The sequence below is a fragment of the Balaenoptera ricei genome, chromosome 1 (assembly GCF_028023285.1).
Source record: "Balaenoptera ricei isolate mBalRic1 chromosome 1, mBalRic1.hap2, whole genome shotgun sequence".
NCBI lineage: Eukaryota > Metazoa > Chordata > Mammalia > Artiodactyla > Balaenopteridae > Balaenoptera > Balaenoptera ricei.
In genome coordinates this window covers 38,126,712-38,143,546 of record NC_082639.1, presented here as the reverse complement: position 1 = coordinate 38,143,546, position 16,835 = coordinate 38,126,712, and the positions used below count along the sequence as shown (strand labels likewise).

Here is a 16,835-nt window from a genome sequence, read left to right as displayed (position 1 = left end):
CTCGCAACCTGGCATTGCTGACCTGACCTGATGATCACCTTTCCACAGCCCTCCCTGCAAGGATACTGTATGCCCCAGGCATGCCCACACTAGTGCCCTGACTCCCTCTGTTTGCCTGGTCCACTCCCTGCACTCCAGGGTTTGTCTTCCATGTTGTTCCTGAGGGATATAATATGCACTATGCCTCCCACTCTCTGTGCAGGCCTGGATACTGGTTGCCATGCTAGTGCTCCGGAGGGCTGCTTTGCTGATTGCTCAGCGGCTATGGACCAGCTCTGGCCTTCTTTTATTGTCATAGTTTATAATTCTATTCAACTTCACCTGTTTAAACCACTGTGTGGTTTCTGTCTCCTGATTAGGTCCAGACTAATATAATGTCCATCAATAAAAAAATTAATATGTAATTTTTGTACAGTTATATAATGGAATACTCTATAGGCAATAAAAATAAATGAACTAACTTCCCATGTATGGTCTGGCACGTTAGGGGTTTAGAGGTTGCTGCTTCATCCTAACAAGTAAAAAGCTGAACAAATCAAACAAACAAACAGCTCTTCTCTTCTGTCAGAGAAGTGAAGTCCCAGGGCAAACCACTGCCCCTAAAATGAGAGAGAGAGACAGGCAGATACAGAGTATCACAACTTAACACAGCAGAAACCCCTGTTGGTTCCTCCCCGGGAACCAGTGCCAAGGTAGGAAAACCTGAACTGTAATTGATGAGTTGCTAGAGGCTCAGTGTGCACAACTTTGAGAGTTAAAAACTCCCAGGGGATGCAGTCACAGAGGGGTCCCCACAGTATTTTGAGTTTTACCTACAAGAGTCCTACCAGGTTCTCACAGTGAAGATCTGAGAAAAATCCCCTCAAGCTTCCAGCAGGGGAAGGGGTAAAGGAACCATTTCAAAATAGGCCAGAGCATTCTGTTCTTCTTACCAAGGTCTGTTCACAGGAGAAACTATTTTTACCAGAGCTTAGCCTTCTGAGGTTTGATCAGAGCCTAACCTACCTGGGAGAGGGGAAATACCTAACCCCAGCACCCTCCAGCCATATCCTATCTAAGGTTGGGAGAGAACTAAGAAGCACTGGTGAAGTTCACAGTTCAAGGGCACAGGCTCACCGAAAGACTGAGGACTGCAGAACACTTCCCCTCTCCCGACACCTTACTACTACATTACTAAAGGCCTATTTATAGTGATTCCTTTTATTCCTTTTACATCAGGTTTGCTTTTCAACCAAAAATTACAAGGCACTCTAAAAGGCAAAAAACACAGTCTGAAGAGACTGAATAAGCATCAGAACCAGAGTCAGATATGATAGGAATGTGGGAATTATCAGAACAAGAATTTTTTTAAAACTATGATTAATATGCTAAGGGCTTTAAAAAAATAAATAAATAAATAAATTTATTTGTTTTTGGCTGTGTTGGGTCTTCGTTGCTACGTGCAGGCTTTCTCTAGTTGTGGCGAGCGTGGGCTGCTCTTCGTGTGGTGGTGAGTGGGGGCTACTCTTTGTTGCGGTGCATGTGCTGCTTCTCATTGCGGTGGCTTCTCTTGTTGCGAAGCATGGGCTCTAGGTGTGCAGGCTTCAGTAGCTGTGGCACACGGGCTCAGCAGTTGTGGCTCATGGGCTCTAGAGCTCAAGCTCAGTAGTTGTGGCGCACGGGCTTAGTTGCTCCATGGCATGTGGGATCTTTCCAGACAAGGGATCAAACTCATGTTCCCTGCATTGGCAAGCGGATTCTTAACCACTGCGCCACCAGGGAAGTCCCTATGCTAAGGGCTTTAATGGAAAAAGTAGACAACAAGAAGGACAGATGGATAATATAATCAGAGAGATGGAAATTCTAAGAAAGAATCAGAAATACTAGATGTCAAAAACACTGTAACAGAATTAAGAATGCCTTTGAAAGGCTCATTAGTGGAACTGACACAGGTGAGAAAAGAATCTCTGACCCTGAGGATATGATACTAGAAACTTCCAATACTAAAAAGCAAAGAGAAAAAAAAAAAAAGAGAGACTGAAATTAATAGAACAGAATATCCAAGAACTGTGGGACAACTACAAAAGGTGTAAGACTTGTGTAATGGAAATACCAGAGAAGAAACAGAAGAAATATTTGAAAGAATAATGACTGAGAATTTCCCCAAATTAATGTCAGACACCAAACCACAGATGCAGGAAACTCAGAGAACACAAAGCAGGATTAAATGCCAAAAAAACTACACCTAGGCACATCATATTCAAACTTCGGAAAAATCAAAGATAATGAAAAAATCTTGAAAGAAACCAGAGGGTAAAAACATCTTACCTATAGAGGAGCAAAAGATAAGAATTATATTCTTCTTCTCAGACACCATGCAAACAAGAGAGTTGATAGGAAAAAAAAAAACTCTACCAACCTAAAATTCTGTGCCCTGTAGTACTATCCTTCAAAAGTGAAGGAGAAACTAGGGCTTTCTCAGACAATCAAAAATTGAGGGAATTTGTTGCCAGTAGACCTGCCTTACAAGGAATGTTGGAAGTTCTAAGGGAATTCCCTGAGGGTCCAGTGGTTAGGACTTGGTGCTTTCATTGCCGTGGCCCAGGTTCAATCCCTGGTCAGGGAGCTAAGATCCTGCGAGCTGCAGGGCATGGCCAAAAAAAAGTTCTAAGAGAAGTAAAATGATATAGGTCAGAAACTTGGATCTATATAAAGGAATAGCATTAGAGAAGGAGTAAGTGAAGGTAAAATTAAAATTTTGATCTTTTATATTCTTCATTGATTTAACAGACAACAGTTTGTTCAAAATAATAATGCAAAAATGTATTCAATTATGTATTCTTATGTGTTTATATGCTTATGGATAAGTGAAATGAATGCCTTCAGTGATACAAAGGATTGGAGGGAGGAATTAGGATTATTTTGTTATTATAAGGAATTTACACCACTGTGAAGCAGTATAACGTTTTTTAAAGTGGATTTGGATCAGTTGTAAATGTATATTGCAAACTCTAAAACAAACACACACACACACACAAAGGAAAGGAAAATACAGCTGATACGCTAACAAGGAGAGAGTATGGAATCATCTAAAATGCGCCATTAAGACCACAAAAGAGTAGAAGACAAAAATAGGAACAAAGACCACACGCAACCAATGGAAAACAGTAGCAAATATGGTAGATACTAATCTATCTATATCAATAATCACCTTAAATATCTATGGTCTAAATTAAAAGATAGAGATTGTCACATAGACTTAAAACAAAAACAAAAACAAGACCCAACTAAGTGTAGTTTACAAGGAAGTCATTTAAAATATAAAGGCACATGTAAATTAAAAGCACGTGGATAGAAGAAGAGATATCATCCTAACACTAATCAAAAGAATGTGGAAGTAGGTACATTAAATTCAGACAGCAGACTTCAGAGGAATAAAAGTTATTGAGATAAAGAGGGGCATCATATAATGATAGAGGGGTCAGTATTCCAAGACATCATAATAATCCTTAATGTGCATGCGCCTAACAACAGAGCTTCAAAATACATTAGGCAAAAAACTGTTAGAGCTGCAAGGAGAAATAGATGAATCCACAACTATAGTTGGAGACTTCAACATTCCTCTATCCAAAACTGAAAAATACAGCAGGTAGAAAATCAGTAAGGAGAGAGTTGAAGTCTATGGCATCATCAATCAACTAAACATAATTGACATCTATAGACTACTTCATCCAATAACAGTGGAATACACACTCTTCTCAAGCTCACATGGAACTTTCAACAATACAGACCACATTCTGGGCCATAAGACACACCTTAACAAATTTAAGAGAAAAGAATTCATACGCCTGCTTTCAGATCACAATGGAATTGAACTAGTAATCAATAACAGAAAGACAACTGGGAAAACCCCAAAATACTTGGAGATTAAACAACACAGTTCAAAATAACATATGGGTCAAAGAAGAAATCTCAACAGAAATTTTAAAATATTTTTAACTAAATGAAAATGAAAATGTAGCTTATCAAAATTTGTGGAATGGGCAATATAGGGGTGGGGGAGTGGGAGTGGGAGATATAAACTACTGGGTGTAAGACATGCTACAAGGGGGACTTCCCTGGCAGTCCAGTGGTTAAGACTCTGTGCTTCCACTGCAGGGAGCACAGGTTCGATCCCTGGTTGGGGAACTAAGATCCTGCATGGCCAAAAAAAAAAAAAGATAGGCTACAAGGATGTATTGTACAACATGGGAATATAGACAATATTTTATAGTAACTGTAAATGGAGTGTAATCTTTAAAAATTGAATATTAATTAATTAAGGAAGATCTAAGATTAATCATCTAAGCCTTCACCTTAAGAAACCAGAAAAAGAGCAAATTAAATCTAACATAAGCAGATGAAAAAAGAGAGAAGACACAAGTCACTACCATCAGAACAGATGCTATATCACTACAGATTCCACGGGCATTAAAAGGATAATAAAGGAATATTATGAACAACTCTATGCCCACAAATTTGATACCCAGGTTAAACACACCAATTATTTTAACACAAAATCTGCCAAATCTCACATAAGAAGAAACAGACAATCTGAATAGGCTTATATCTATTAAAGAAATTTCATCAATAATGAATAATCTTCCAAAACAGAAAGCACCAGGCCCAGATAGGTTCGCTTGTGAATTCTACCAAACATTCAAAAAGAAATTATACCAACTCTCCAGAATCTCTTCCAGAAGACAGAAGTGGAGGGAACACTTCCTAACTTATTCTATGAGGCCATTATCCTAACACCAAAACCAGGCAAAGACATTATAAGAAAAGAAAACTACAGACCAGTATCTCTCATGAACATGGATACAAAATCCTTAACAAAATATTAGCAAATCCAATCCAACAATGCATAAAAGGAATTATACACCATAACTAAGTAGGATTTAATCCCAGGTATGCAAGGCTGGTTCAACATTTGAAAATCAATTAATGTAATCCATCATATCAACAGCTAAAGAAGCAAAATCAAATGATCATATCAACAGATGCAGAAAAAGCATTTGACAAAATCCAGAACACATTAAAGAAAAAAAAAACTTTCAGTAAATTAGGAATAGAAGGGAAGTTCCTCAATTTGATAAAGAACATCTACAAACAAACTACAGCTAACATCATATTTAATGGTGAGAAACTTCAAGCTTTCCTGCCAAAATCAGGAAAATGGAATGTTTTCCATTACCATTGTCTTCCAACATCATACTGGAAGTTCCAGCTAATGCAATAAGATAAGAAAAGAAATTAAAAGGTATACAGATTGGGAAGGAAGGAGGTATAAACTGTCTTTGTTTGCAGATGACATGATGGCCTATGTAGAAAATCTGAAAAAAAAAATCAACAAAAATCCTCTGAAACTCTTAAGTGATTATATCAAAGTTGCAGGATTCAAGGTTACTGTACGGAAGTCAACACTTTATACCATCAATGAACAAGTGGAATTTGAAATTAAAAACATTACCAATCACATTAGCACCCCAAAAATGAAATACTTAGGTATAAATCTAACAAATTATATATGTACAAGATCTACATGAGGAAAACTTCAAAACTCTGATGAAAGATATCAAAGAAGAACTACATAAATGGAGAGAGATTCCATGTTCATGGATAGGAAGACTCAATACTGTCAAGATGTCAGCTCTTCCCACTCGATCTATAGATTCGACGCAATCCCAAATCAAAATCTCAACAAATTATTCTGTGGATGGACAAACTGATTCTAAAGTTCATATGCAGAGGTAAAAGATCCAGGATAGCCAACTCAATACTGAAGAAGAAAACAGAGTTGTAAGACTGTTATTACCCAACTCAAGACTTACTATAAAGCTACAGTAATCAAAACTGTGTGGTATTAGAGAAAGAACAAATAGATTAATGGAACAGAACAGAAACAGAATAGAGAGCCAGAAACAACCCACATCAGTTAAATATACTTAACTGATGTCTGACAAAGGAGCAAAAGTAATACAATAGAAAAAAGACAATCCTTCCAACAAATAGTGCTACAACGACTGTATAGCCACATGCAAAAAAAGAATAGACACAGACCTTCATAAAAATTATCTCAAAATGGATCACAAACCTAATCATGAAACACAAAACTATAAAACTCCTAGAATATAACATAGGACTGAACCTTGATGACCTTCGGCAGGACAATGACATTTCAGATGCAATACCAGATGCACAATCCATGAAAGAAATAATTGATAAGTTGGTCTACATTAAAATGAAAAACTTCTGCTCTGCAAAAGAGAATGAGAAAACAAGCCACAGGCTAGGGGACATACTTGCAAGAGACATCTGATAAAGGACTGTTATCCAAAAATACACAAAAAACCACTTAAAACTCAACAATAAGAAAACAAACAACCTGATTAAAAAACAAGCAAAAGATCTGGACACTTCATCAACAAAGATATACAGATGGGAAGTAAGCATATAGAAAGATGTGCAATACCATATGTCACTAGGGATATGCAAATGGAAACAATAAGATACCACTGCAAAACTATTAGAATGGCCAAATTATAAAACACTGGCAACACCAAAAGTTGGAAAGCATGTGGAGCAACAGAAACTCTCATTTGTTGCTGGTGGGAATGCCAAAATAGTTCAGCCATTTTGGACGACAATTTGGCAGTTTCTTATAAAACTACCCTTAACCATACAATCCAGTAATGACCCTCCTTGGTATTTAATCAGATGAATTGAAAATTTATGCCCACATAAAAACTTGCACACAGATGTTTATAGCAGCTTTATTCATAACTGCCAAAACCTGGAGTCACCAAGATGTGCTTCAGTAAGTCAGTGAGTAAGTTAACTGGTATATCCAGACAATGGAATATTATTCAGCACTAAAAAGAAATGAGCTATCAAGCCATGATAAGACATGGAGGAAAGTTAAATGTATATTACTAAGTGAAATAAGCCAATCTGAAAAGGCTACATACTGTATGATTCTAACTATATGACATTTTGGAAAAGGCAAAACTACGGAGACAGTGAAAAGACTAGTGGATGTCAGGGGTTGGGGGAGGGACTGATGAATAGACAGGACATAGGGGATTTTTAGGGCAGTAAAACTACTCTGTATGATACTACAATGATAGATACATGTCATAATACATTTGTCAAAACCCATATAATGTACACCAAGAGTGAATCCTAATGTAAACTATGGGTTTTGGGTAATAATCATGTGTCAATGTAGGTTCATCAGTTGTAACAAATGTGCCACTCTGGTGCTGGATACTGATAGTGGGGAGGCTGTACATGTGTGGGGACAAGTATATGGGAACTCTGTACTCTCTGCTCAATTTTGCCGTGAATCTAAAACTGCTCTAAAAAACAGCTTATTAATTAAAAGAAAAAAACAATAAACTAGGAAGGTTCCATTTCCAGAATGGCTAAGTAAGTGCCTACTGAATTGACCTTACTGTAGTTATAATCTAATTATATATAGTAAACATTTAATATTGAACTGAACTGTATGGAATAAATGAACCTACTTTCAAATCAACAGGCCCCATATTATTCAACATATTCCAGACTTTACAGTGAAAATAAAGAGTCTTAGAATACCCTGTGGACCCAAATATCAGTATGTATAAATTTTAGAATTAATCTGATATGAAGTTTGATCTGTATGGAACAATTAACGCTGCCTTTCTCAACATCTGGTTAAGTATAGAGTCTACAGCCATGAATTGGGCTTTTAAATCAATTCTTCCTCCCTGTATCTGAGGCCTGCCTAGATTTTCTGCATTAATTTAAGGAGAGATGATGATGATGATAGCTAACATTTATGGAGTACTAAGCATGCTATACATATTAACACAAGGCTAGAGTCCACAGACCCAGGCAGGCTGAAAAAGCCAGATGATGTTCTCAATCAAAGCCCCTTGAGTAGGGAAGCTTTAGTCCTAAACTCTGTCAGGAATCTAAATAGCATCTCAGAGAGAAGCTGCAAGTAGTAATTACTACCTAGCACTCACAATACAGTTGAGAAACTATGTTCAAGGTCTAGACATGCTAAATTAATTTCTATATGATAAAAAGGCCAAGTCAGATATATGCTGAGTTTTTACAAAGTTCATGACTAGAATTCACTATCTGAGCTAACACCTAATCCAGTCAATTCTGAGGGAAGTACCTAAGCACGAGAGCTTTGCTTTAAAAGCCAAGGGCAGCAATGGCTTCCTATGGGTCCAAGCCTGCTCTATTTCCATTATCTCCAGGTCTGGAACTTCCACTGTAAACAGAATAGCAGTGAACAGTGTTGCAGAGCAACAACTCCTTCAACAAAGCTGAGTTCCCTGGTCTGGCTCCCCTGGGATTTAAGAATACATGTCTAGACCAAAATACATGACTAACCCAAATGAGGTCTCTGCCTCATAATTTTTATATATTCCTTAGTCAGAGGCAAGTAAATCAGTCCTTACACTGCCTGGAAGAGCCCATAATTCAGATGGAGCAAAGTATGAATGCATGAGATCACTGATTTCACATATTGGAATTGAAGCAAATGTCAACATGAAACAAACAGTCCTCTCACTTTTGTTGACTCCTGTTGTAACAGAGGCAAAGTTGTTAGGAGTCCCATAAGGCAGAAACCCGTCTCTGTGAGCCCTAATTCTTGGGCATGATAGGACAAAATGTTAATGGAGCCCTCATCACATGGCCCCAGATGACTGGAGCCATAATACACTCTCAACACACCAGAACAAAGGCGGTAGACCCAGGATATGTACAAGACCAAAAGGACTGTTGACAGGTCAAGGCAAGAAATAACTAAGAGTCAAAAACAGACTGAACACATTCTCCCATGGAAAGCATGCCCATGAGCCCTGTATGCTTCAGTCAGCCACGTGAAGTGACAACGTAGTACGTTGAACCTCACAAAGTGAGAAGTAGGAAAGAAATTGGGCATCTGTGCCCACTCTTTTATTCCACCTTTCTTAATCTTCAAGCACTCACCTGTGTGGCCATGGAGTGGTGAGTGTGGCCGTGGTAGTGTAGGTGATGTGCTAGAGGTCACAATCAAACTCTTGCGGTTACTTGTCCGACAACTGCAATGAAAACACAAATGTCAGTTATAACAGGGTTGCATCATGGGCCCAGAGAACTTGAATGGCTATCGAGGAAAAAAAGAGTGACATCATTCCATGAGCTGAGCAGTATAATACTTTAAACTGAACTGGCTCAGCAATTATTGTTTGCACAGTGAGATTTCATTATTCACTGTGTTCCATCTTGGAATAACTTTTGTCACTGTCTTGACTTTTATCTTGTATTGCCACTGCACTTTTCTAACGTGTAGGTTTTGCTTCCTAAGCAAATACCCAAGGAGCTCCTTAAACGTAACAACCATGTCTTAAATGGTATCTAATGAAGAATGACCACTGCAAATTTGATTCAGAAAACAAAAAACATGAGTCATAAATATTCTCATATCTCATAAAAATTAATGTTCTTGCCATAAAAATGAAACTATTAACTTAATCTATAAAACTTATCTTTTAAAAACTGCTTAATCAATGGATATTTACATATCCATTCTCATTTCACCATAAATTAAGTAATATTCTCATTTCACCATAAATTTCAGAACAGGCCTGTGTTCCTTCTACAAAGTTGGCTTTCCTTTACATGTTAATGGCTGAGGCTTTTCCTTGAGACTGGAGAAAGCCAAATCATGATGAAAGGCCATTTCATGCTGTACCTGCTATTGAAAAGTATGTATAAATTTATATGAAAGTCAGCCCATCTTTCTTTTTTAAAAATATTTATTTATTTGGCCGCATCAGGTCTTAGTTGTGGCATGCGGAATCTAGTTCCCTGACCAGGGATTGAACCTGGGCCCCGTGAATTGGGAGCGCAGTCTTAGCCACTGGACCACCAGGGAAGTCCCCAGCCCATCTTTTAAAGGCATTAAAGAAGCCTGTCATTTATATTCATCCAAACAAATATTTACTGAACACCTACTATGCACCAGGCACCATTCTAGGTGCTAGGGAAGTAGTAGGGAACAAGAGGAATTATCTGTCCTCAAACTGGAGTGAAAAGTGCTATGAAGAAAGAGAGAGAGAATGTTCAAGAAACAGCAAAGAAGACAAGTAGGTGGCAGGAAGGGAGAATGACAGGAAAAGAAGTAGGTTATAGAAACTATGGGTATAGGCCACAGCCAGACTCTGTAGGGCTGGTAGACTACTGCAAAGAACCACTGGAAATGTGATAAGGAACCGCTGGAAGGACTGTGATCAATCTCAAGAGATTATGATTAGAAATGATAAGCGACTTTCCCTAAGATACCATCAGGACTAATCTAATCATGTCTCACACCCCCTCCTTACCGCCGTTACCATCAAATGCCCAAGACTTCCATCTCTAATTTGATACAGTCTCTACTCCTTGATCTTTAAAAAAAGCTTACGCTCTGCCTCCCTGAACTCAGTCTGTCATCAGCAAACTCTATATCCTTAACTTCTTTTCTCAACATTCAGTTTAAATTCTAGCTCTAACTGAAACCTTGCTATCCCCCAGGACACCACAGTCCTGGTGAAATCCCAATCCTTTTAAACCCAACTTTCCATCTATTTTGCAACTGCACTCGGGCAGCTAAAGGTGAATGAAGAAAAATCCAAAATCATGCTGGCTGGTGTTTCTTTATGTTTATGATGATAAATATCAAGTGGGTCCATACTACATCTACCTAGGCAACGTGCTCTCTCTCCAAGAAAACTAATTCAGAAATTCTCCCCAAACCTCTAGCACTCCTTCCCCAAATCCTACCCTGATCTGCTGACTTTGCTTTTTATTCAACTAGGGGTAAAAACAATCAACACAAAAAGAAGTACTACATATTTCTGCTACAAAAACCCATTAGCCTGGGACTTCCCTGGTGGCACAATGGTTAAGAATCTGCCTGCCAACGCAGGGGACACAGGTTTGATCCCTGGCCTGAGAAGATCCCACATGCCGTGGAGCAACTAAGCCGGTGCGTCACAACTACTGAGCCTGTGCTCTAGAGCCCACGAGCCACAACTACTGAAGTTCGCGCGCCTAGAGCCCGTGCTCCACAACAAGAGAAGCCACCACAATGAGAAGCCCACACACTGCAATGAAGAGTAGCCCCCGCTCACCGCAACTAGAGAAAGCCTGTGCGCAGCAAAGAAGACCCAACACAGCCAAAAAATATAAAAGTAGCCATTAAAAATCTATTATCCTAAATCTGTGTCCATATACTGTACTTTCCCATCTGTAACAGCAGAAGGAAAGACCATGTTCCTATCAAAGTCAACTCCCCCAACTCCCTATTCAAGAAGTCTGTACCTGCACTGTCCTCCTTTTATGAATTTTTACTTCCTAATGGATCATTCTCATCATCATAAAAATATGCTGTCATTTCTCGTATCTCAAGAAAATAAGAAAAAAACTTTCATAGACCTCTCCCAACTTGCCTGTTTCTTTGCTCCCCTGTTTGGGAAAAATCCCATGCAGGGATTCTGTACTTGTCATCTTCATACCCTCATTTCCTATTCTCTCTTTAACCCACTCTAGACTATACAATCATCCTCATCTTTCTTGCCTGTTATCAAGGTCACCACTGACAACAGGCAATTCTCAGTCCTTGTCTTACGTAACCTCTCAACATCATTCGACAGTTATAACTCCCTCTTCTAAAAAACAAATTGGGATATAATTTATATTCAATTATTCAATTAAGTGTTCTGTTCAATGAACCTTGAACAACTGTATACATTCATATAACACATCCAAAACAAAAGTCAGAATAATTCTGTTACCCCAGAAAGTCCCCATGTGCCCCTTCCGGTCAATCCCCCAACTACTTTCTTCTATCACTATAAATTAATTTTGTTTTGCTGGATTTCCTATAAGTAGAATTATACACTATGTATTTTTTTGTGTTTGACTGCTTTTGTTCAACCTAACATCTGTGTAACTTTTCTTGAGATACTTCTTTATTTAGCTTCTAGGACATGAGGCTTTCCTGGTCTTCCTCCTAGCTCACTAGCTGCTCACTTTTCATTCCCCTTTGCTAGTTCCTGCTCTTCCTGATCTCTAAACCATGTAGTACTACTCTGGGGCTCAAATGTGGAATATCTTTTCTTCTTTCCCTGCACTCACTCCCTAAATGATTTTTTCCTGTATTATAACTTTAAATCTATGATGTTGATGATACCCAGCTTTTTATTGCAAACTCTGTGCTCTTACCTCTGAGTGTGAGACTCATATCCAAAAACCTACTTGACATCTCTAACTGGATGTCTAAAAGGCATCTCAAACTTAACAACAGAGTTAGTGAATTTCCCTCTAAAACCTGCTAACTCCTCCCTATCTATTTCATTACATGGCACCACCATTCATCCAGATGCTCAGGCAAGTCCTTCAGGCAGAAGGAACATGATACTAGATGGAAATCTGGATCCACATAAAGAAAAGCACCAAAAATGGTAAATGTGTGGGTAAATATAAATCACTTGTTTTTATTTTTAAAATCTCTTCTTGGGACTTCCCTGGCGGTCCAGTGGTTAAGACTCTGCGCTTCCACTGCAAGGGGCACGGGTTCAATTCCTGGTCAGGAAACTAAGATCCTGCAAGTTGCGTGGCGCAGCCAAAAAAAAAAAAATCTCTTCTTGAATTTTAAAGGAAATATAATAATTTACTGTGGGGTTTACAACATATGTAGATATAAAATGTAGGTCAGCCACAGCAGCAAGGCTGGAAGGGAAGAATGGACGTATACTATTGTGAGGCTCTTACATTAAGTATGAAGCGGTATAATACGACTTGAAGATAAACTAAAAGTTAAAATTTTATATTATAAACACTAATGCAACTACTACAAAAGAAAAACAAACAAAAAAAAGGAAATAAAATGGTCTCATAAAAAATAGTCTAAAAGAAGGCAGAAAAAGAAGTAAGAACAAGTACAGTAGGCCCACACAGAAAACAGATAGCAAGAGAACAGATTTTAACCCAATTACACTAATAATCACATAAAATGTAAATGTTCTAAATACATATTTAATTAAGACAAAGACTGTCAGATTGGATAAAACAGCAGGACCCAACTATATGTTGTTTATTACTTGTGACAGCCAAAAAACTAGAAATCACCTCAAATGTCTACTAACAGATGAAGGATAAACAAATCATAATATATCCATACAATGGACTACTACTCATCAATAAAAAGGAATGAACTATTGATTCACACAATAAATGAATCTCAAAATAATTATGCTAAAACCAAGAAGCTAGACATAAAAGAGTACATACTGAACAATTCCATTTATATAAAATTCAAGAAAACACTAACTAATCTAGAGTGACAGACAAAAGATTAGTGGTTCCTGACCAGAGGCAGGGGAGGTATTATAACAAGGCATAAGGAAATTTGGGAGAGTTATAGTTATGTTTACTGTCTTGACTGTACTAATGGTTTCAGAGATGCATACATGTATCAAGACCCACTAAATTGTACATTTTAAACATGTACAGTCTATTATATTTCAATCATACTTAAATAAAGCTATAAAATTTTTTCAATATAAATAATATCAAAGTCACTCTTCTGCTTAAAATTCTCCCTGTCTCACTGAGAGTAAAAGTCAACGTTCTTACAATGGCCGACAAGCTTTACGCGGTCTGGATCTCCATTACCTCTTTCCCTCCTACTCACTCTACTCCAGTCACATGGGCCTCCGCACTGTTCTTAGAATATGCCAAGCATGCCACTGCCTCAGGGCCTTTACAAAGGAAGCTTCCTTTGTCTGTTTCCCTCATGGCTTGCTCCCTCACCTCTTTCAGGTCTTTGCTCAAGTACAATCTCCTGAATGGATTTTCCTTTGACCATTCTATTTAAAAAGGTAACACCGGCCCTCCCAAACACTCTTTTCCTTCTTTCCTGATATATTTTCTCAGTAGCACTTACTGTTATCTAACATACTATGGATTTTGCATTCATTCTGTTTGTTGTCTCTCCTCCCATTAGAATCTTAAGCTCTATGAGATCAGGGGCTTGCACAATCTTTGCTTACTGCTGTATTTCTCAGTGCCTAGAATTCAGCCAGGCACATGGCAGACTCAATAAATATTTGTTAAATGGATGAATGGATGAGTGTAATTTGTTACAAGAATTATAATAAAAGAGGATATTTGCACACGTGGCACCTGTAAGGTATATCAAACCACTATGTCTAAACTCCTTTTGTATAAAAACTAAGATCTCTTAAAACTGCAGGGACAGGACTTCCCTGGTGGTGCAGTGGTTAAGAATCCGCCTGCCAATGCAGGGGACACAGGTTCGAGCCCTGGTCCGGGAAGATCCCATGTGTCACTGAGCAACTAAGCCCGTGAGCCACAACTACTGAGCCTGTGCTCTAGAGCCCGTGAGCCACAACTACTGAAGCCGGCACGCCTAGAGCCCATGTTCCACAACCAGAGAAGCCACCGCAATGAGAAGCCCTTGCACCGCAACCAAGAGTAGCCCCCACTCACTGCAACTAGAGAAAGCTCGCGTGCAGCAACGAAGACCCAAGGCAGCCAAAAATAAATTAATTAATTAATTTTAAAAAAAAGAAAACAGAAAGATCAATAGTCTGTAATAACCTATATGGGAAAAGAATCTGAAAAAGAATGGATACATGTATACGTATAATTGAATCACTGTGCTTAAAAAAAACCCTGCAGGGACAGATAATTGATTCTAATTTCATTTGTCATGATCTTATTAAAATTTAAATTAAATACAAAACACTAAAGATCATATTTCCAGGCCACATGCCTTTGTATGAAGGTACATATAATCTCACTTGGCATATCTGCAACAGCTGCCAGGGGAAAAAAAGGTCAGATACCCTGGTACAGATGCCACGACTCAGCTAAGATCCAAGACAAGGAACTGCTTAATTTTTCCATTTCAACAAGCACTGGCCATTGCCCCCAGGATCCTAGAAGATAAAGGGCAGGTCTTCATTTTTTCATTTCAGAAGATTAAAGTACCAGATGTTTACAGAGTCAGCCACACTAACTCTCAGCCGATGGAAGGTAACCTGGAAGCTCCCTGAGCTGATGTTCTGCTAACCACTGCAAGGACTGGGTTAAACTAGACTGCTGCCCACCACCATGCCAGTCACTTGGTCACTCAGAGCAAGGCCGGGCATTTCATCTTCCTACTTGCTTTACCATGGTCACCCCTCCATGGATAGTGGGAGCAAGGACTAAAGCACCTGTGCAATCTCTGTGAAACTGTTGAATTGTGGCCATATTTGAAGAGTTCCCAGCCTTCAAAAATCCCTTCCCCCAGCAACTAGCAGGTACTCAAAATTTGAGCCCCTGCAGGAGCTGCCGTAAACTTATTTAGTTAGTCTGTTTCCCAGTCTGAAGGAATATAGAATTTGGGGTAGGATGCATGGTTGCAGACCCCTCAGGGTCGCTAATCTCCAATCTGTCAATTCCAGAAGTCCAGCTGCTCCTAGGAATCCAAGCACTCGGTAATGAATTGACTTGCACTTGGCTATTCCTTTCAGAATTCAGAATGAGGAAAAGACCACTTTTGTTTCATTAAGTGTGATCAATACAATAGACAAGAATTTGGGTCCATTTTAAGGTCAAGCACTTCCAGGTGTTATTTCAGAATAACAACCAGAATGATGCCCCTGTAAAGACTGAGAAGCTAGAGTGGGAGAAAATGCATGTTCTCTCAGTAAATAAAGGGTGCTGCTTGGAGATAAATCCATTATTTGTCTTTTTGCCTGGGTTATTTCAACAGCCTCCTAACTAGTCTCTCTGGTTTACTCCTGTCTCCTATTGCCAGTCTGTTCTCAACACAAGCAGCCACAGTGATCCTTTTAAGGCACAAACCAGATGATTTTACTCATTTGCCTAAAACCTTGCAAAGGCTGCTAATTTCACACAGAAACACCAAGCTACTTGGACCAATGCATTAACTGTTCCCTTCACTTGGAATGCCCTTCCCCACCTATACAATGGCAAATATCCCATACCTCCTTCAGTGTCACCTTCCACATTTCCCTATGTAACACTGTGACCTGCCCCTGAGAATCCCCCTTACTCTGCCTTTTTTGGGGATGGCAGCTCTCTTTGGATTAATAAAGTATTTTTTAACTTCTACTCCATTGGTTTGGAAATTATATACTGTTGTGTTGTTTTTTTTTTTAATTTATTTATTTTTGGCTGTGTTGGGTCTTCGTTGCTGTGCGAGGGCTTTCTCCAGTTGCAGCGAGCGGGGGCCACTCCTCATCACGGTGCATGGGCCCCTCACTGTCGCGGCCTCTCCCGTTGTGGAGCACAGGCTCCAGACGCGCAGGCTCAGTAGTTGTGGCTCACGGGCTCAGTTGCTCCGTGGCATGTGGGATCTTCCCAGACCAGGGCACGAACCCGTGTCCCCTGCATTGGCAGGCAGACCCCCAACCACTGTGCCACCAGGGAAGCCCCTGTGTTTTTTTTTAAACGTAGTTATTGTTATTAAGCTTTTAATAGGCATTCTTGTCTTAACAAGAGTCTAAGTCTTAGGTCTAAGGTTAGCTAGCATCTCAACCCTCGCTTCTAAACAAAATTAGATCTTGGGACTTCTTTGGTGGCACAGTGGTTAAGAATCTGCATGCCAATACAGGGGACATAGGTTCGAACCCTAGTCCAGGAAGATCCCACATGCTGCGGAGCAACTAAGCCTGTGCGCCACAACTACTGAGCCTTCACTCTAGAGCCCACGTGCCACAACTACTGAGCCTGCGTGCTACAACTACTGA

At 39.2% G+C, this 16,835-nt stretch overlaps 1 protein-coding gene across 13 annotated transcripts in view; it reads right to left on the bottom strand.

Annotated features, from left to right (window-relative positions):
• MAST2 (microtubule associated serine/threonine kinase 2) overlaps nucleotides 1-16,835 on the bottom strand; it is a 200,961-nt gene that overhangs the window by 45,465 nt on the left and 138,661 nt on the right. For all 13 annotated transcript variants that reach the window (XM_059921771.1, XM_059921787.1, XM_059921796.1 and 10 more), the window contains one exon: nucleotides 9,016-9,107. In XM_059921771.1, coding sequence (XP_059777754.1) covers nucleotides 9,016-9,107 — 92 coding nt within the window. The remainder of the gene's footprint in view (nucleotides 1-9,015; nucleotides 9,108-16,835) is intronic.